The sequence below is a fragment of the Copadichromis virginalis genome, linkage group LG12 (genome assembly GCF_057382275.1).
Source record: "Copadichromis virginalis isolate Kocher_CV1m ecotype Utaka linkage group LG12, C_Virginalis_male_GT1.1, whole genome shotgun sequence".
NCBI classification, from domain to species: Eukaryota; Metazoa; Chordata; class Actinopteri; order Cichliformes; family Cichlidae; genus Copadichromis; species Copadichromis virginalis.
In genome coordinates this window covers 16,055,953-16,072,935 of record NC_140629.1, presented here as the reverse complement: position 1 = coordinate 16,072,935, position 16,983 = coordinate 16,055,953, and the positions used below count along the sequence as shown (strand labels likewise).

The following is a 16,983-nucleotide window of genomic DNA, read 5'->3' as shown; positions in this document are numbered from 1 at the left end:
TAATAGTCCAAAAGTCCAAATCTTTAATAGAAAAGACAGGCAGAACTCAAACAAACAATAATCCAAACGAGGAGCATATATACACACTGGAAAGTAAATAATTATAAGTTATTAAATCAGACTAATTAAATACAGTAAAACTAATAAGGGAAGACGAACACACGGGAAATAAAAATAACAGTGTAAACATACCAAAACTCAAAATAAAACAGGAAAGTTACTACAAACCGAGTGTGACACAATTACATTCATATTGAAACATATGTGATAATTTTCTTTCTTTGTAGCATTTTTAAGATATGTGTTAGAACAGTCATTATGCTGTTTGGATTAGGAACCAATCATTTTTGCCAAATAGTTAACACAAACTTAGAACAACAATGAACAATTTTCAAGATTCTGATTTACAGAACAAACAAAAGTCACAAAAGGTTTCATTATTTAAGAAACAAGATCAAGTTTTTCACACAGGAATGAAATGACAGAATCCAGTGCAGCGGGGCCAAAGGTGTGTGTCAGCAAACTGAAGGTTGAGGAATCAGTCAGCTCATGTTTAAGATTGTGTTGGATTTTGAGAAGAGTCTGTCTGTTATTAGAAAGTAAGATTAACAATGTTACACCAATAACCCAAATACGGGGAAATGACAAATAATACCAAAAAAGATACAACTTTCATATTGTTTTACTAACTTACTTTGTCATATCAGCACTTGAATGGTCGATGCCTTTACAGACCATGTCTGTTGTGACATCGCAGGCCAATCTTCCGGCAAACCCGAGGGCTAGCTCCCCAGCCTCCTCTTCACTCAGAACACTAAACACTGTTACTTTAGTTTTGGCCTTCTTAGGCCTGTCAAGAATCATTGCGGGCAGTTTGGCTTTACGGCCCTAAAAAAGAAAAAGTGCAAACACCAAAAGAGCAGAGAGAGACACACACACACGCACAAAGTTAAATGCTTTTGTTTACATGGTGTAATTGTGTATATGTTGCAGCAAATGCACAATTTCCAGCCACATTGTCACTTCATTGATACGAGTAACCCGGATTTATTTCAGGTGACATCAAAATCACGAAATGTATATCTACCCCAATCAAACCTCTGAAAACATGAACTGACATGTTCTCTGCGTTGATTCTGCGCTTGATCTCGTCTTCTGTTATTGTGTAGGTTTTCTTTTTTGAGCTTGGTACAGATAAGCGACCATGCACTCTGTAAACTGTACTAGTTCCTTCTGAATCAGTTTGGAATTCTGTATCTGCATCGATCCTGTCAACATCATCAGCAGCAGCATTATCTGTACTCAGACTTGTGCCGTATACTTCTGTTTCTTTTTCTTTGTCTTCAGTCTGTGTACCTTCATCTCTGACTGTCAGTCTTCCTATCTCACTGTTACTTGTCGATTTGCTGCAGATGTTCTCTCCCTTAGGAACTTTTCCTTTGTCATTCGCTGCCTGATGCTTTCCCTGATGACATTCTTCACTGGCTACTTCTATTGCTCCTCCTGTATAGCCACCCACTATGCTGCACAACTCCTTTCCCTCTGCTGTGCTGCACTGTGCTGTTACATAAAGAAGAATGATATAAACAGCACTATATCAATTTAATTGTGAAGAGAAATCCCCACAATACGACACAGTTATGTCTAAAATAGTTTTGTGTAAAAACTGGATCTTGAAACGTCCACTTTAATTACACAGTCCTGGTGTGCAAAGGCAAAATTACGGAAAAAAAATTCACTTTAAACATTTTTGGACATTGTTTAGTTATATTGTGACTTACTCTCACAGAAGATACAGATGCCACAAACAGACTTTGAACAACGCATGTGCTTGTATGCACCACATTTCTGGCACTGCACCTGTGAATTAAAAAAAAAAGAAAGAAGAAGAAATAAACAAACAAAAAACAAATGAACAAAGTCCATTAAATAAACAATCTATATGGCTAAGGACATGTCATAGTGTACCCGGTCTTTGGCTGCAATCACACACCAGCACTGACTGCACTTCCTAGTTCGATCTGCAAAATATAATTTGTTTAAGTACAAGTTACATTTTCCAATGTTAGAGAAAAAGAAGGCAGCTAATTTTATCTTTACCTATTGAGGAAAATAAGTAGTGGCAAAGTCGGGACGTGAGCTTTGTGATTTCAGTGTTGTACTCCTCCACTTGTGTTTTACCGTCAATGAGAGATTGGGCAAACTAATAATTGACGAAGAAAAAAAAAAAAAAAAAAAGAACAAAAAGAATTAGATTAACAAAGAAATGTTTGTTTGTTTGGTTTACATTAATTAATTTCTATAGTGTGTACAAAACAAATCAAGACCACAGACTCAACACGCACCACTAAATTTTTGGTGTTCTTTATCAGTTGGCCAAGACAGAAATGTTTTAATCTGTGTGCATTGCTTTTGAACAAGTCTTTACACAGAAAAGGTTTCAGAAAGGTATTTTTCAGGTTCTTCTGACAAGGCTTCAATTTTGGAAAATGCTGTTTGTTTATAGTGGCAACTTATAAACCCTTTGTGATAAGAACATAGTTACCACAGTCCAAGTCATACCTTCAAAAAGTATGCACTTTGTGCTCTTGTGGACCCATCCAAAATTTTTCCAGTGATTTGGCTTGGTATTGGATAAATGTGAGGGAAATTCTATAAAAATAACATAAATACACCTATGTTTTCAAATACATTACAAAAACGTAAACATGCTATGTCATTATGATCAAACAAGCTTTTCAACATACCTCACACTGCAAATAGATTAGGCCATCTATTACCTTATAAAACAAATAAATAAATACATATAAATAAAAACAGAACTAAGGAACACGATTCATTAAGTAAATTGTACAATAAAGTGTATTTAAAGCAGAATTTAACATTAGTTTTATGACAACATAAAAGGATTTTTATGTCAAGAGGTACCTCATCTGAAATGTTAGTCTGGTCAAACAGGGATTTCAAACTTGAAATACCAATAGAGTTTGGTCCAGCTACTCCCACAAGGTAATCTGTGAGAAAGCATATGCTGTAGTCAACAGATATCATTTTCTTTTTGCATGCTGCAACCATCATCCATTTCAGTCTTCTAGGAGCTTTGTCTGGTTGTAGTTCTTTTTTCTCCTCCTCTCCCCTCATCTATTAATTAAATTGTTTTCTGACCTTCCTAACTGTTTCCGACCTGTCTTCCCAATGTGATGTTTAAGCAATATATGTATGGTCAGAAGGGGGTGAAATTTTCATTGCAGTTGTACGTGTAACATTGCATGTGATAATAAAAGGCTTGATTGGTTGATTATTCAACATGAGTTGACATTTACCTGACATTGTGAAGGAGTCACAGTTTCTGTAAGGGTGTAAGAACATAACATGTGGATTTGTTACACTTCTTTTTCACAAGTTAATAACAATCAATAATTTTCATTCCATTATTTACAAGCTATCACACGATGTCCCAGGGACAACATCTACACGATGTCCCAGGGACAACATCTACGCGATGTCCCAGGGACAACATCTACGCGATGTCCCAGGGACAACATTTACGCGATGTCCCAGGGACAACATTTACGCGATGTCCCAGGGACAACATTTACGCGATGTCCCAGGGACAACATTTACGCGATGTCCCAGGGACAACAATTACACGATGTCCCAGGGACAACATCTACACGATGTCCCAGGGACAACAATTACACGATGTCCCAGGGACAACATTTACACGATGTCCCAGGGACAACATCTACACGATGTCCCAGGGACAACATCTACACGATGTCCCAGGGCAACTTCTACATGATGTCCCAGGGACAACATTTGCACAATGTCCCAGGGACAACATTTACACAATGTCCCAGGGACAACATTTACGCGATGTCCCTGGGACAACATTTACGCGATGTACCAGGACAAATTTGTAAATTTCTGGATTACTGTTAATCTCCATAGAATCAAGAACTCATGTCCAGTTTCACAGCTATGGACCAGTTAATTATGTTTCCAGGTGATAGTTTGATTCATAGATTCAGCACACAACCATAAGTCTAGGCCTTTTAGTCCAGATTCTCTTCACTTATGTTTGTAAAATGATCAGGGAAGCTACTGCAATTTTGCCTGACCCAACCCCCGGGCCACGAAACACCCAAAAAGTTGGGGAACACTGGTTAGCTAATGCTGTCGTCAAGTAGCCTATCGCTAGCAAACAAACAGCAAGCCAAGTGAGGAACATATGTATAATGCTTACCGTTTATTAAAGGAAAGTATCCTAAATTGACTTCAAATTCGGCGGACAGGCGAATTGACTTCAAATTCGGCGGACAGGCGGCGGTTTTTCGCTTCTTCACTTGTATTTCGAAATAATCGAAGGCGGGTATTTCGAAGTCGCAAAGGAATGACGTCACAAGAAGGTGATTGGTCACTTGCAATGTTGAACCTGGAACAACATTAATTATGATGATGTGGGAACAATGCTGACACGAGGAAATCAGATCGTCCTGTTTGGCATCAGTCATGTTGAAAAATGAAGCCACTGTCATTCAAAATCCTTTTCAGATGGTATTACATGTTTGATCAAATTCTGAATGTACTTTTCTGTGTTCATAATTCCATCAGTTTCAACAAAAATCCCAAACATCACTGGCTGAAATTTAGCCTCAAACTATCCCCTACATATGAATGACAAGACCTGTTGACACTGATTTTCAGCCCAGTTCTTCTTTTTTAATCCTCTACTTGTTCAGCTTGCTTAAAATTTTTAAGGAAATGCTGCACACCATGCTGTGATGTTCCAGATTTTGGGCTAATAGCTCTTTGGGAATCAGCTTGTTGGTGCAAGAAAATATATATTTTATGCCAATCAAACTGTTGATTAACTCTCGAGAGCTATTGCTCAAGACAGTTTTTTAAATTACAATAAATAAATAAATAAATACAGTGGCTTTTTGCAAGTAAAATACAAAGAAATCAAAGGTGGCTCAAGACTTTTGGCCAATACGGTAAATTGAAGAACTTGTTAGTTTTAAGACAAAGAACAGAACTATAGTTTAAAATAAAGAATAGTCTGAAATTTGGTTATTTTTAAGGCCAATAACTAATAAATAATTAGACCTGGGGTTTTTTTTTCACATATTTTATGGTGAACAGTTACACACTGAGTGAACTGTTTTACGTCAAATGGAGTTTTGTGCATCTTTACTAAATTTTCATGTTGGTGCCTAACATACAGTCAGTATACACCACATATATACCATATGTAACGGCCCTACAAACAAAACATACTAAATACAAATCAAATGCAGCTTAAATGTGGGTTAAATTATTGTTTTTCAGACAGACCTTATAAACAGAAACACAATTAATAAACATATCCCATCTTTATTAAGTGCTACATACAAGTACTTATAATATATTACAGAGAGTAAAATAGGGTTTAGGGTTTGTGAGCAGGTGGGGAAAAGGAAGAAAGGTCAGGAAAACTCAGGGTGAAGTTAAATAATGCCAAGCTGCTTTTTCAACTTGTTCAGTTGCTCCAAGCTGATGTTGTTGCCGCCACACACCACAATGATCACAGGGCCCAGGTGCTGCGGCAGCTTGCGCTCATCCCTCAGCCTTTTGATAATGCCACTGTACACCGCTGCCAGAGCAGCACCACAGGCAGGCTCCACCAGGATCTTCTCATCATCTGCAGAGGCAGAATATCAGGAGAGATCTGTGATCAGATCGGTCATTTCAAATCTGTTGTTTGTCTCTTCAGGTTGTACTCACCCACAAAGCGTTCAACAGCTTTCACAGCCTCCTGGTCTGTGACTACTTCTGACAGAATCGGGTGTTCTTGTGACAGTTTCATTGTCTGCGCTGAGACCTTTGCCACGCCCAGTGTGGTTGCAACACTGTAGAGTATAATACAAGGCCGCTGTTCACCACCAGTCCAAACATTTGTTGACACCCTTATTTTTTTTAGTTAATTAGCTAATCAGCAGTACCTTGTAATCGCAGGTAAAGTCACATGCTCTCCAGCCTCCATGGCTGCATGGAGGCTATGTGCACCCATAGTTTCCATGGCTACAACAGGGACGTCAGCCCAGTTGGCGCGACGCAGTCCCTCCACCACCCCATTCAGCAGGCCCCCGCCTCCCACTGACAGCACTATCGCTCCTGGCTTCTCCTTCAGGTCGTGCTCCAGCTCCTTCACCAGAGATGTGTGGCCTTCCCTTTGTACACAAACGCAAGCTGTCAGTTTCTAGAAACTCAGCACTGATTTTGCTTTAATGCACAGCAATATAGGAAATCTCTGCATGGTGCAGCCTGGTTTATAAAGCTTGGTTGTGGCATATGATTATCAAATGCCAATAATATACCAAGTAACCCATAATTTCAATAATTTATGGTTAAGCTTAACACTTTGAATGTGACATCTCAAACAAATTAGTTATCTGACAACCTCCCCCAGAATAGCTGTGATAACATACATCTTGCCACATCATCTCATTTACTCCTTGCAACTGCTCTGTTCATGCATGATAAGACAGGTGTCACAGTAACAGAAGGCTAATGTAAACACAGTCACAGCTCCGAGGATGCCAACTGAAGCCATCTTACCAGATGAGGGGATCATCAAAGGGAGGGATGTATATCCAGCCAGCGTTGTTTGCCACAAGCTCCTGTCCGTATGCAATGCCTTCATCTACATTCTGTGGAAAAGAAAACATACAAATGATCTGGTATATCTCTCCCCCCCCCAGTTCCCTTCAATCAATGAAAACCATTTAATAGTCATCTTGTATTCTAAATGTAACCTGTGGGTTAATAAAATGAAGCATATTCATTCAGAATCTACCACCCTCGTACATTCATTTGTTCTGGGAAAAAGTAAAAAAGTGACTGAGGAACATTTAACTAACCTTGCCATGAATGATCACAGTGGCTCCCTCATCCCTCATTTTCTCCACTGTTATGTTCGGTGTGACGTTTGGGACAATGATAGTTGCAGGAACCCCGAGCTTGCGGGCAGAATAAGCTGCTGCCATGCCGGCATTTCCTCCTATTGAAACAAACAAACAAACAAACAATTAAATTAGACACACTGAATGCATCAATATGGTAAAGTAGAGACTGTTGTATTCTCACCTGAACAGCAGACAAATCGCTCATATCCTCGCTCTGCCAGCTACAAGGAAACCCATAACAAACATGTCAACACAGAATTCATGAGCCAGTAAACTGACCCTTGCCGGTTCCTTTCACTCCCGACAAGATCCTCTTTCAAATGCAGGGGAAATCAAATCATTGCCAGATAGGAATTACTCACCGTTTTGCACAGGTGACCGAGGCCCCTGATCTTGAAGGATCCTGTCGGTTGCGACGAATCCAGCTTGAGGTAAATAGAGGTCCCGGCCAGTTTGGTCAGGGCAAGGCTCTCCCTCACTGGAGTGGCCACGTGAAGATCCTGCTGGGTCTTCATTTCACTTTGGACCAAAGGGCAAGCAAAAAGATCAAAAATTTAAAACATCAACCTAAAAAAATTACAAAATATCAATTCACAATGCGGTCATTTATACGAGAAGAACACAGGTTTCAGCTCACCTAGTTGTAGACATGTTTCCCTGAATATTACAGATCCTGTGGATCCTTATTCTTGTGTCTCTTTATCACTAAAATTTGTCAAATTTATGTAGCACTTGTCTGTGGACTTGACAAACCAAACCCATTTCTCAACCAATCAGCATTGCTCATTCAGACCAGACTCCTCCCAGTCATGATGAGGATGAGACAACCCAAAAGTGAATGACTTTCTGATTGCAAGCACAATTTTTGTGAAATGTGCTTATTATTATGTAATTATTATAACAATCTGAGAACCAAATCATAGAAAAAACACAACCTCCTGCTTAGTACTGATACAGTTGGGAAAGAATATTAAAAAAAAAAATGTCCACAAAGTAGATGTTATTAAAAACAGTTCCCCGTTATTAGATGCCTAGTTTCATCTTGTTCTTGTTTTATTTGAATCTACCCATGATGGATTTACTTTCTCTCTCCCATCTAAAGGAGTTGGACACAGTGCTGGCATCCCCAATCACCAACAAACAAAGGCAGGCACTGAGTGTGAGTCATTGTGTCACAACTGAATTTCCAAAAAACTGTCTGAAGACATGGTTACAAAACAGTCATCATCACCCATTTTTCTTGACAGCCATCGAGGGGCCAATGGCGCGATATGGCAGCCTCGCTTCTGTCAGTCTGCCCCAGGGCAGCTGTGGCTACAACCGTAGCTTGCCTCCACCAGTGTGTGAATGAATAGTGGCATTGTAAAGCGCTTTGGGTGCCTTGAAAAGCGCTATATAAATCCAATCCATTATTATTAGTAATTGTCAGTCTCTCCACCTTTTCATTGTGAGCAGGAGTTTGGCTCAGTAAGATGAGTAGCCGCCTTGAGACCCAAAGGGCCAGATTCGAATCCTGCTCATGGGGTTTTTTTTGTTTTTGTTTTTTTTAAAAAACTTTTTCAGCTTTTTTCAGCAGAAATCTTCAGCGTTAAGGCATCCACACAGCATTTTCGCAGGAAATGCAAATTTTTCTAGTTAAGCAACTTAACACTCACCTACGAATCATTCAAGCACCTAACCAGTGTTGTGTGTTTACATAACAGACAGCAAAAAACTATTTTGAATTGTATGGTTAGGCACTTTGTTACTAGCAGCTGATTTTCCCCATTTGTAAGAAAAATGCCAAAGACAACACAGTTCGGCATAAAATAGCATTTTAAGGTTTAAGCTAATAACTTGGGATATCTGGGCATGGAGTGCAGTGTGCACACCATGCTACTGCACGTGTATACAGTGCATATTATATATGTATTATATTTGGTTTGTAAATTGCTTTGGTATAATATTTCAAAAACAGCATTTAAGCTAAGTTAATTTGGAGTTTAGCTACTTATTATGTTTCCATTACACCGCATTTACACTCTGGTCTCCTTAAGTGAGTAATAATTGAGTTCCTGGTGGTGTCAGAGAGCCCCTTTGACCGCATGTTGTCCATTCACAGCAAAATCTTCCAAATACAAGCACCACACTTCAAATCAACTCCAGGCCTTTGATCTGCTTAACTGATAACAACATGATAAAGGGATTGCCCACACCTGTCCAATAAAGAGCCTTTTAGTCGATTGTCCAGTTACTTCTGGTCCCCTTTAAAAAGGGTGGCACATGTTAAGGAGCTAAAACTCCTAAACCCTTTATCCAGTTTTACTGTAAATACTCTTAAATGACAGCTTAAAGTTTACATTTACACATTATGTCCATGTCCATTATATAACTATTACTGGAATATGTTTCAGTAAACATAAGTAAACAAGTAAAAAAATAAAAATAAACATGTGTCAGTGTTCAAATATATATAGACCTAACTGTATGTCTTAAATTTGACCTAGAAATTTCAGCAAAGCAGTATAAAAGCTCAGTAAGCACTGACAGCACACAAAGTCTTTTGGTCTCTTCCTCAATTACACACATTGCTCAAGACAGTTTTCTTTGAATAGAACACACAATGAAACAGAATCCAACTATTGAGTCAGTTTTACTGTTTTACTGGCAGTTACTTAACTGCCAGTAAAACATACAAAGCATGTTTTAAAATAGACAAACCATGACGTCATGATGAGAACTAATTGTCAAAAGAGACTGGTAACAGTCACATTCACCAAGTCACATCACCAGCACTGGCTGGTCAAGTATGAAAATGTGAGGTTTCCTGTGACCAATAACTTAAAGACCAATTAGTTAAAATGATAATTAGATCAAGAGCAAAAAAACAAAACAAAACAAAAACACAACAACAAAGAGTATTTGTACATGAAGACATTTCTTTATTGTGACACAAATCTCAAATGCCATCTGATTCTTTACATCTGTATAATCCATTTTTAGATATGTTAAGCTTCCGATGTGCAGAGGTAAGACAGTAAAAGTTAAGTTAATGCAACCATAAATAATTGTAATAAATATCAAGTAAATGTACAGCACACATTTTATCGTAACACCTCCTTGTATGGATATGTCCGTTTTATAACCTTTCCTACCCCTCCCAAGAAGGAGTAGTAGAAGAGAGAGCGTCCCTGTTAGCAGCGGTGTATCACCCTTCAAAAGGAACTGAACCAAAAACCAAAAAATTTGCAAGCAATCAACAACCCAATTAGTCAAATAGCAATTTTCGCTGTGTTTTTCAGTACTATCCAAGTAAAATGGCGATTTTACTCACACAAGAAAAACATGTTTCACCATGAGTAGAAGAAATTGAATCCATCTGAGTACAAGACAAAGGTGATAATAATATTATTGGTATTTCCAAAAAATTCATAAAAAATAACAACACAACAAACTGGATATCCAACAGACATCAGCTAGTTTGCTCATTTTAGAATCTTTTCTTGGAAGAGTAGTGCAAACCGAAAACCAAAAGTTATAAGGTGAAGTGAATTAGCAATTAATAAAAATTGCCAAACATAACTTTAGTCTATTTACATTTTTTTTCCCATCCTATTTATTTATTTTATTGTTTTTTAAACACAGCTAAACATTTGGTTATGGGTAATTTGACCAAAAGAAAAAGAAAAGAAAAAAGCAGAATGCTGTTCATTTCTCATTAAAGAAAACTATGAAAAGGCAGAACTCAATTTAACCCGCTGCCCCTTCCTCGGTGTACGTGTGAAGATCACGTATATTGGGAACAGGAAACAAGGACATTCACATTCAGTAGAAGTTATTACACAAACAATGTGGAAGAGCAGCAGCTCATGGGTTCCCTTCCTGCTTTCACAATGCAACATAGGTTTCACAATTTGTAATGCAACTTTATAAAAAAAAAACAAAAAAACCAAAAAAAACAGAGCAGGCTTCGATTACCATCGTCCATTCTACCTGACCCCTCGTTCTGCCACAGCTACTAAGGTATTAAAAAAAACAAAAAAAAAAACAAAAGAGAAAAAATAAAATAAAAGTATCTATCTATTCATAAACTAATAGATTAATATGACTTTTTACATGACTTAAATACCCTCCCTTCAGAGACTTGGATAAAATGTAATCAGTTTATATAGGCATAAGTTAGTTTGTCCATTAGGAGTTCATTTTTATTTAAAACAGGCAGTAAACTACATAATATCCTGTACAGCACTTGTTCACACCTTCTGCCTGCTTATACTTGACAGGTTCCAAGACTAGACAGCAATACAAATTTCTTTTCTTTTTTTGGGGGGGGAGAGTCATTGTACCTTAAACTCAAAAGCCATGATCATCATCTGATTTTCACACACAGCATTACCCTCTTGAGAGAGGCTCCTACAGCAAAGGCATGTTTCTGAACATCACCCCCACAGAGGGGTGGCAGAGGGAGGCAGCTAGGTTAAGCGTTAGGAGAGTAAATGTTTGTTTTGTGCCATAATGGCAATGCCAAATCCAGCGAGTCAGACCGAGATTACAGTGCTAAAATGTTAAGCAATCGTGAATTCAATTAAATTCAAAGTGCTGATCTCAAAGTTAGCCCGTAACGCTGCTAAATTCACAGAATTTGACTGAACCTTGTTAATCCTTCTGTTAAAGGAAAGGGGAGGAAAAGGTGAACAAAAAGTCTCACAGTTGGTTCACTTCAGCGTCGTCCTCAAACTCCGTGTCAGTGCCAATTCAGAATATCTTCCCTGAATTCCCTTGAAAAAAAATAATAAAAGAAAATAAAATACAATAACAAGAAGAAAAAAAAAAGCAAAACAAATCAAAATAATGAAACGTACAATTTGTGTAAACTGCAATATAAAGCAGGGATAAACAAAGCATTGCCACTGAAAATGTAATAAAATTAACTTTGTGACTTGTCAATGCAGCAGAGCATAAGGTCTGTCTCAGAGGAAAGTCCAGGAACTTGGGGATGAAGGGAGAAAAGGGGTCACGGGTGAGGGCGAGGTTTGGGGCACATGGGGGGGAATATTCGGTTGTCAAGTCTTCTCAGCCGCTGAGTGGGTCCTCGCGGTAGTGGATGGCGTAGCGCAGTTTCTCCAGCATCACGTCCAAAGAAGTATACTGGGGCAGTTTCACCATGAACATACAGGTCTCCACCCGGATGTAGCGAGAGTCTGGCTGACCTAAAGGAGAAACAGGAGTTCATAACCCAGCACTTCTCTCCCAGTTATGCATGTTTGCCAGTTGTTAATGAACCAGAAGCCCAATGACGTGCTACGTAGCAGGTGCTATAATAAGCTGCCAGCTATGCAGGTGTACAGTAAATGACAGCAAGCCTGAGATTTTGAATGTGTGTCTGTAATTTAACATTTTAGAGTTTGCTCAAGTTTGCAAGAGAAGCTGAGATGATTCGGGGCCTTGCTTAACCCTCAGATCTTACCTGCTGCCCCATCAGGAGGGGCAATCTTCATGGGGTATGGGGGAACATGAGCGGTGTCAGGCCCCCCATCCTTGCAGGGGCACGTGAATGGGATGCGCTCCTGATTGCATGCAAACTTGATGAACTTGCAGAGCTCCTCCTGAGTGAACATCTCCAGGGCGGTCCAGAAGAACTCGATGTGCTGGTCAGTCTCCATCAGGCCCACCTGATACATTGTATGAGCCTACGAGGGAACCGAGCACATGCTGAAATTAAATACTAACCCGTGACAACACGAGGTGAGTGAAATCTCTCTGTATTTCATATATTTAGCATGAATCAATAGCAGAATAAAATAAATAAATAAACTGCCTAGCCCGACAAAGAAACTTTAATGACAAGTGACACAGACATATCACTTTCACACAAATATATGTTTCACCTCAGTGTTAATTTTAATAGCAAGCTTTGATTTAGTTTTAGGCATGTTTTAATGTTTTAATAATTTAGGCATCTAAATTCTTCTCATTTTAGTTGACTATGTATCAAAAGGTTCTTGTAGACTAAATTTGAGGTTGATTTATTTGACTAAAATATAAAGTGTATTTACCAGCTAGAGTTGCTCACACAGTTTACGGCGTAGTTTCATGTGTGCCAAATGTGTCCATGCGTCTACTCCTCCCTGTCTTCCAAGTGTTGACATTTTGCTCCTTGTTTCACATTTTTATGAGAAACAAGGAGCCGAACTCTCCTGCTTTCTTCAAGGCAGCAGATCAAATGTGCACCTCTAACCTTACTGCACAACTAGATTACTTCTGACTGGATCACTTCCAAACTGGCCCGCCTTTATACACAACTTTTTTAGTTCTGATTGGATCTTATTTCTCCAGAATTTTCTCATCTTGCTTTCATTTGTTAAGAAAATGTCAGTACATTTTATTTTAGTTATCGTCTTCTTTGCGTGTCAGACAAGAAAAAAAAATGTTGACGTGAACTATGATGACAATTATTGGTCAACAAAATTAACACTGCTTTACCTTCAGGAACTCCAAGTTGATGTAAGGCAGGCCGCAGGTGCGCAGCTCAATCTCTATAGGGCTGAGCATGGTAAGCAGCTGCAGGGGAATGATGGATCCGAGCCCTGCACGCACCGCTGTCATGCACTCCACATTCTGCAGCTCCCTCAGACGAAGGCTCCGCACCGCCCGTGCATACACATCCTTGTTCTGCCAGCTTTGCAGACAGATACAAGTACACAGGATATCCAGAATGAAATCACACCCTAATGTTCTGTGGCATTTGGCTATAAAGACAACTTACGCCGAATTAAGATAACTGCAAACGGGAACGGGAACAACAACAAAAATGCGATCAGTGGGATGATTTGTACCTGACAATGAGGCTCCGCCCTCCCTGACAAAGCTCCACTTCTTCACCAGTCATAGTGACATAGGTAAAGGTGCAGCAGGGACGGCTGGGGGAGTCTGGGCTTTCTCCTGAGTGGTGCTGGGAGGAAATTTCAGCACACAGGGCCTCTAGCTCGGTCTCGTCAGTCACCTTCAGCATAGGAGGGAAAAGGTAAATTTGAGGTCACTAGAGTCATGTTGGTAGCATCTAAAGGTGCTACAAACACTAATATACACTTACATTTTCAAATTTCTTGACATAGTTGTAGGTAAGCACATCAGCTTCTTGCAGGTCCTGCTCTGAGTCGAGAGGCTCACCAACTAGGCCCTTCCAAAATGAGCCCAGTAAGTCCAAAGGAAGTGGCACATCTGCACGTATGGCTATGCCTAGTAGTTGGCCAAAAAAGTGCAGCAACTGTTCCTCTGCATAGCTGATAGGGCATGGAGTGAGGATATATTTCCCCTGAGAACAGCACAAATACAGATACGAATTATATTACTCCTAACACAGCAGTTTGCATCATGTGTGATAAAACACATTTCAGTTAGTATCTAGCACACAGTCGGATATGAATGAAAACAAATAGAGCAAAAAAGACAAAAAAAGCAGAAAACATGGTAGGTAATAGAAAATAAATATTACCTTATTACGATTGGCTGCAGCACTGGGACAGGGGAGCAGCAGGGAAAGTGCAGAACTCTGCAACTCCTTACACACCTGCCACAGGAAGTGTCTAAAAGAGCCACCTGCACACATTGATCACAGCCAGTTAGAACAGGAAGGGGGCAAATACTATTCACAGGGCTGTACATTGATTCAAAGTGCACATACAAACAAACTTTGAAAGAATTTTAGTTCAATACAAATAGACCCGGAATCTGTGCTGCAGGCTTCTGCTTATGTGATTAACTATTGCAGTATGAGAACTCCTTTTACACATGGTGCTTATTTACCCCTTCTTAAAGCCAGTTTTGTTGTTTTATTTTGGTAGAAATGTCGTTCCTTTTTTTAGGTTCCGGTATTATTTTTTTTATAACAAAAAATATTGTGAAATATAGTGAAACATGGAAACTTCTATCAAAACGAAACAGAAAACCTACATTGGCCTGTAATGTCTTGAAAGTGGTCAATTTATTTTATGGCCTGACAGTGTAATTAAGTAACTGCAAATGCCACATTTACATGATGTTAGTCTCTTTACTTCTTCCTGTATTACAGAAAAACAAAATGAGCAGAGCAGAATAAATCTAAGTATATCCAGTGCTTAGATTCTCAACCGATTAAAAGTTCATATATTTTGCCATTGATTTTGTATTTTGCTTTTAATACTGGTTAGTTAGTTGTACCAGTTATTTGGAAGTTTATGAATTAAAATAAATCTCAAGCGCAAGAATCAAAGGCAGTACAGAAGTATTGTGAGGGAGAAATTCTTACTCGTGCCATGAACTTCCTCTCCAGTGAAGCGGATGTTAAAGGCGTAGGTTGGGTCTCCTCCACTGGCGAGTTTCACACAAAGCTGGGATGACGGCACACACGACAGCTGGCGTGCTGCCTGGCAGAAGTACGTGTTCTCTGATGACCTGATCTCACCTGAGGCAGACGCACCCAATCAGAAAAAAAAGCACGTTTGACAAGATACCTTGAAAGTATGAAGAGTATTAGGGCCACATTAAGAAAAAAAAATAATTATTGATCATTTTGAGAAAAAAAAACCCCCAAAATGTGCAGATTACAAACTGATGCAGCCTCTGCAAGATGCTTTGTGTAGATGAGTTACTGAAACAAATTGATTAGCTGCTACATCCCACTAAACATTGGATGTTAGATAGATGCTCAGACCATGTCTATATTGGGTCTGTTGTTTTTGCAAGCAATCGACATCTATACGACGTCCAAACAAGGTCCACAATTTGGACGCCAAACCATGACCCACCTTGGAGGTTAATATAATGCTCAATATATGAACTTTGGACAGGATAATTACTTTGGGCGTCACGTGGACATCTGTGACAGGTGCCGGAAATTTACATGATTAAGAAATGTAGTATTTTTAATTACAAATATAAACATTATTGTTATCAACATAAACAATATGTTTAAATAAAGATTATTTAAAAACATCCCTCATTACTTATGTGTTATTCTATTGATTTATTCAGTACATGTTGGTATTTTTTTTAATGTTAAAATGCAAAATAATTATGGTTAAAGTATTTTTGAAAACTTTTGAAATTCCTTTTAAAAAGAGCACAATTGTATTTAAAAAGTTTAAAAGAGCATTTTCTTTATATATGCTCCATATTTACAAGTAATCCCGTTTTATTTGTGAAGAGGTTTGTAAGAGGAAGTGAGTGTGTTTGTATTCAGTAGCAAGACAAGAAGTTGCAACAGAAAGTATGAGAAGTTTATGCAATTGTGTATAAACTGGACTACTCTGCTCAACAGTATTTGTTTATTCGCACATTTTGCAAACTGTCTGTGAGAAGCTCGGGACATTTCTGCTCCAAATCCACCGTGCAGCTGCTCACTTTTGTTTTAGCTCAGGAGCCCACGCCATCTGAAGATGTCCACTAATCGCTCTGTATTCCTTCACACATAACTGTTTCTGTACAGAAAACATGCCCTCCACCATCTGGAAACATGGGACTATAGAGCCCATAGAAGCAGCCTAAAAACAGTCTAAAATGAGTCGAAGATGTCTTCAACAACCACATTTTAGACGTTCAGTAGACGTTGAAAAAACAAAAACAACATTGCCTGGCGTTACAAAACAACCCCTTCAGTGGATCAAACATATAAACATATGACATATAAAAGACAACAGTCCGATGTCACTTGCGCAGTGGGACTGTATCTTGTGATACAATATACACGCTCTTCAAAGTTTGTGGGTTTTTTTCCTTCTGACCAGATGTTGCTTTCTGCACCATCGTTTCAAGATCCTTATTACCACACTCTGTTTATGTGCTAAAAGAGAAATCGTTTTCTTGTAACTAAAACCGATTTTGAAATATAATGTCACTAACTTAGCTACACAAGCCATTATATGGAGGATATAGCAGCTGTGGCAATTTGCCTTGAAAATATTTTAATCTCCACATTTCTACATTTTTTTCTCAAAATGATCAATAATAATTTTTTCTTAATGTGGCCCTAATGCTCCGTTAAGTGATATAGAACTTTGAAAAACTAAAAAACGTGAAC

At 38.8% G+C, this 16,983-nt stretch overlaps 3 protein-coding genes across 6 annotated transcripts in view; all 3 read right to left on the bottom strand.

Moving 5' to 3' along the window:
* LOC146696724 (uncharacterized) lies at nt 1-4,529 on the bottom strand. 3 transcript variants are annotated; one of them, XM_085474976.1, is made up of 10 exons: nt 4,247-4,509; nt 3,324-3,349; nt 2,929-3,014; nt 2,748-2,780; nt 2,563-2,652; nt 2,101-2,203; nt 1,969-2,021; nt 1,782-1,860; nt 695-1,560; nt 1-586 (listed from the first exon to the last, which is right to left on the bottom strand). In XM_085474976.1, the coding sequence occupies exons 2-9, from the start codon at nt 3,328-3,330 to the stop codon at nt 1,025-1,027; spliced, it is 987 nt and encodes a 328-aa protein (XP_085331102.1). In that variant the 5' UTR covers nt 3,331-3,349; nt 4,247-4,509; the 3' UTR covers nt 1-586; nt 695-1,024. The 3 variants fall into 3 exon arrangements, with proteins under 3 accessions (XP_085331102.1, XP_085331103.1, XP_085331101.1); XM_085474977.1 differs by lacking the exon at nt 2,929-3,014 and having other exon boundaries at nt 695-888; nt 4,247-4,529; XM_085474975.1 differs by having other exon boundaries at nt 2,929-3,349.
* An 827-nt stretch (nt 4,530-5,356) lies between these two features.
* LOC146696723 (L-serine dehydratase/L-threonine deaminase-like) lies at nt 5,357-7,647 on the bottom strand. The gene is made up of 8 exons (XM_085474146.1): nt 7,585-7,647; nt 7,310-7,466; nt 7,129-7,168; nt 6,903-7,042; nt 6,601-6,692; nt 5,985-6,212; nt 5,767-5,891; nt 5,357-5,683 (listed from the first exon to the last, which is right to left on the bottom strand). The coding sequence occupies exons 1-8, from the start codon at nt 7,596-7,598 to the stop codon at nt 5,490-5,492; spliced, it is 990 nt and encodes a 329-aa protein (XP_085330272.1). The 5' UTR covers nt 7,599-7,647; the 3' UTR covers nt 5,357-5,489.
* A 2,198-nt stretch (nt 7,648-9,845) lies between these two features.
* The window catches only part of hectd4 (HECT domain containing E3 ubiquitin protein ligase 4), a 40,524-nt gene continuing 33,386 nt past the window's right edge, over nt 9,846-16,983 (bottom strand). For both annotated transcript variants that reach the window (XM_085474973.1, XM_085474974.1), the window contains exons 70-76: nt 15,214-15,369; nt 14,422-14,525; nt 14,020-14,241; nt 13,763-13,929; nt 13,410-13,605; nt 12,394-12,616; nt 9,846-12,136 (exon numbers count right to left, since the gene is read on the bottom strand). In XM_085474973.1, coding sequence (XP_085331099.1) covers nt 12,000-12,136; nt 12,394-12,616; nt 13,410-13,605; nt 13,763-13,929; nt 14,020-14,241; nt 14,422-14,525; nt 15,214-15,369 — 1,205 coding nt within the window. In that variant the 3' untranslated portion in view covers nt 9,846-11,999. The remainder of the gene's footprint in view (nt 12,137-12,393; nt 12,617-13,409; nt 13,606-13,762; nt 13,930-14,019; nt 14,242-14,421; nt 14,526-15,213; nt 15,370-16,983) is intronic.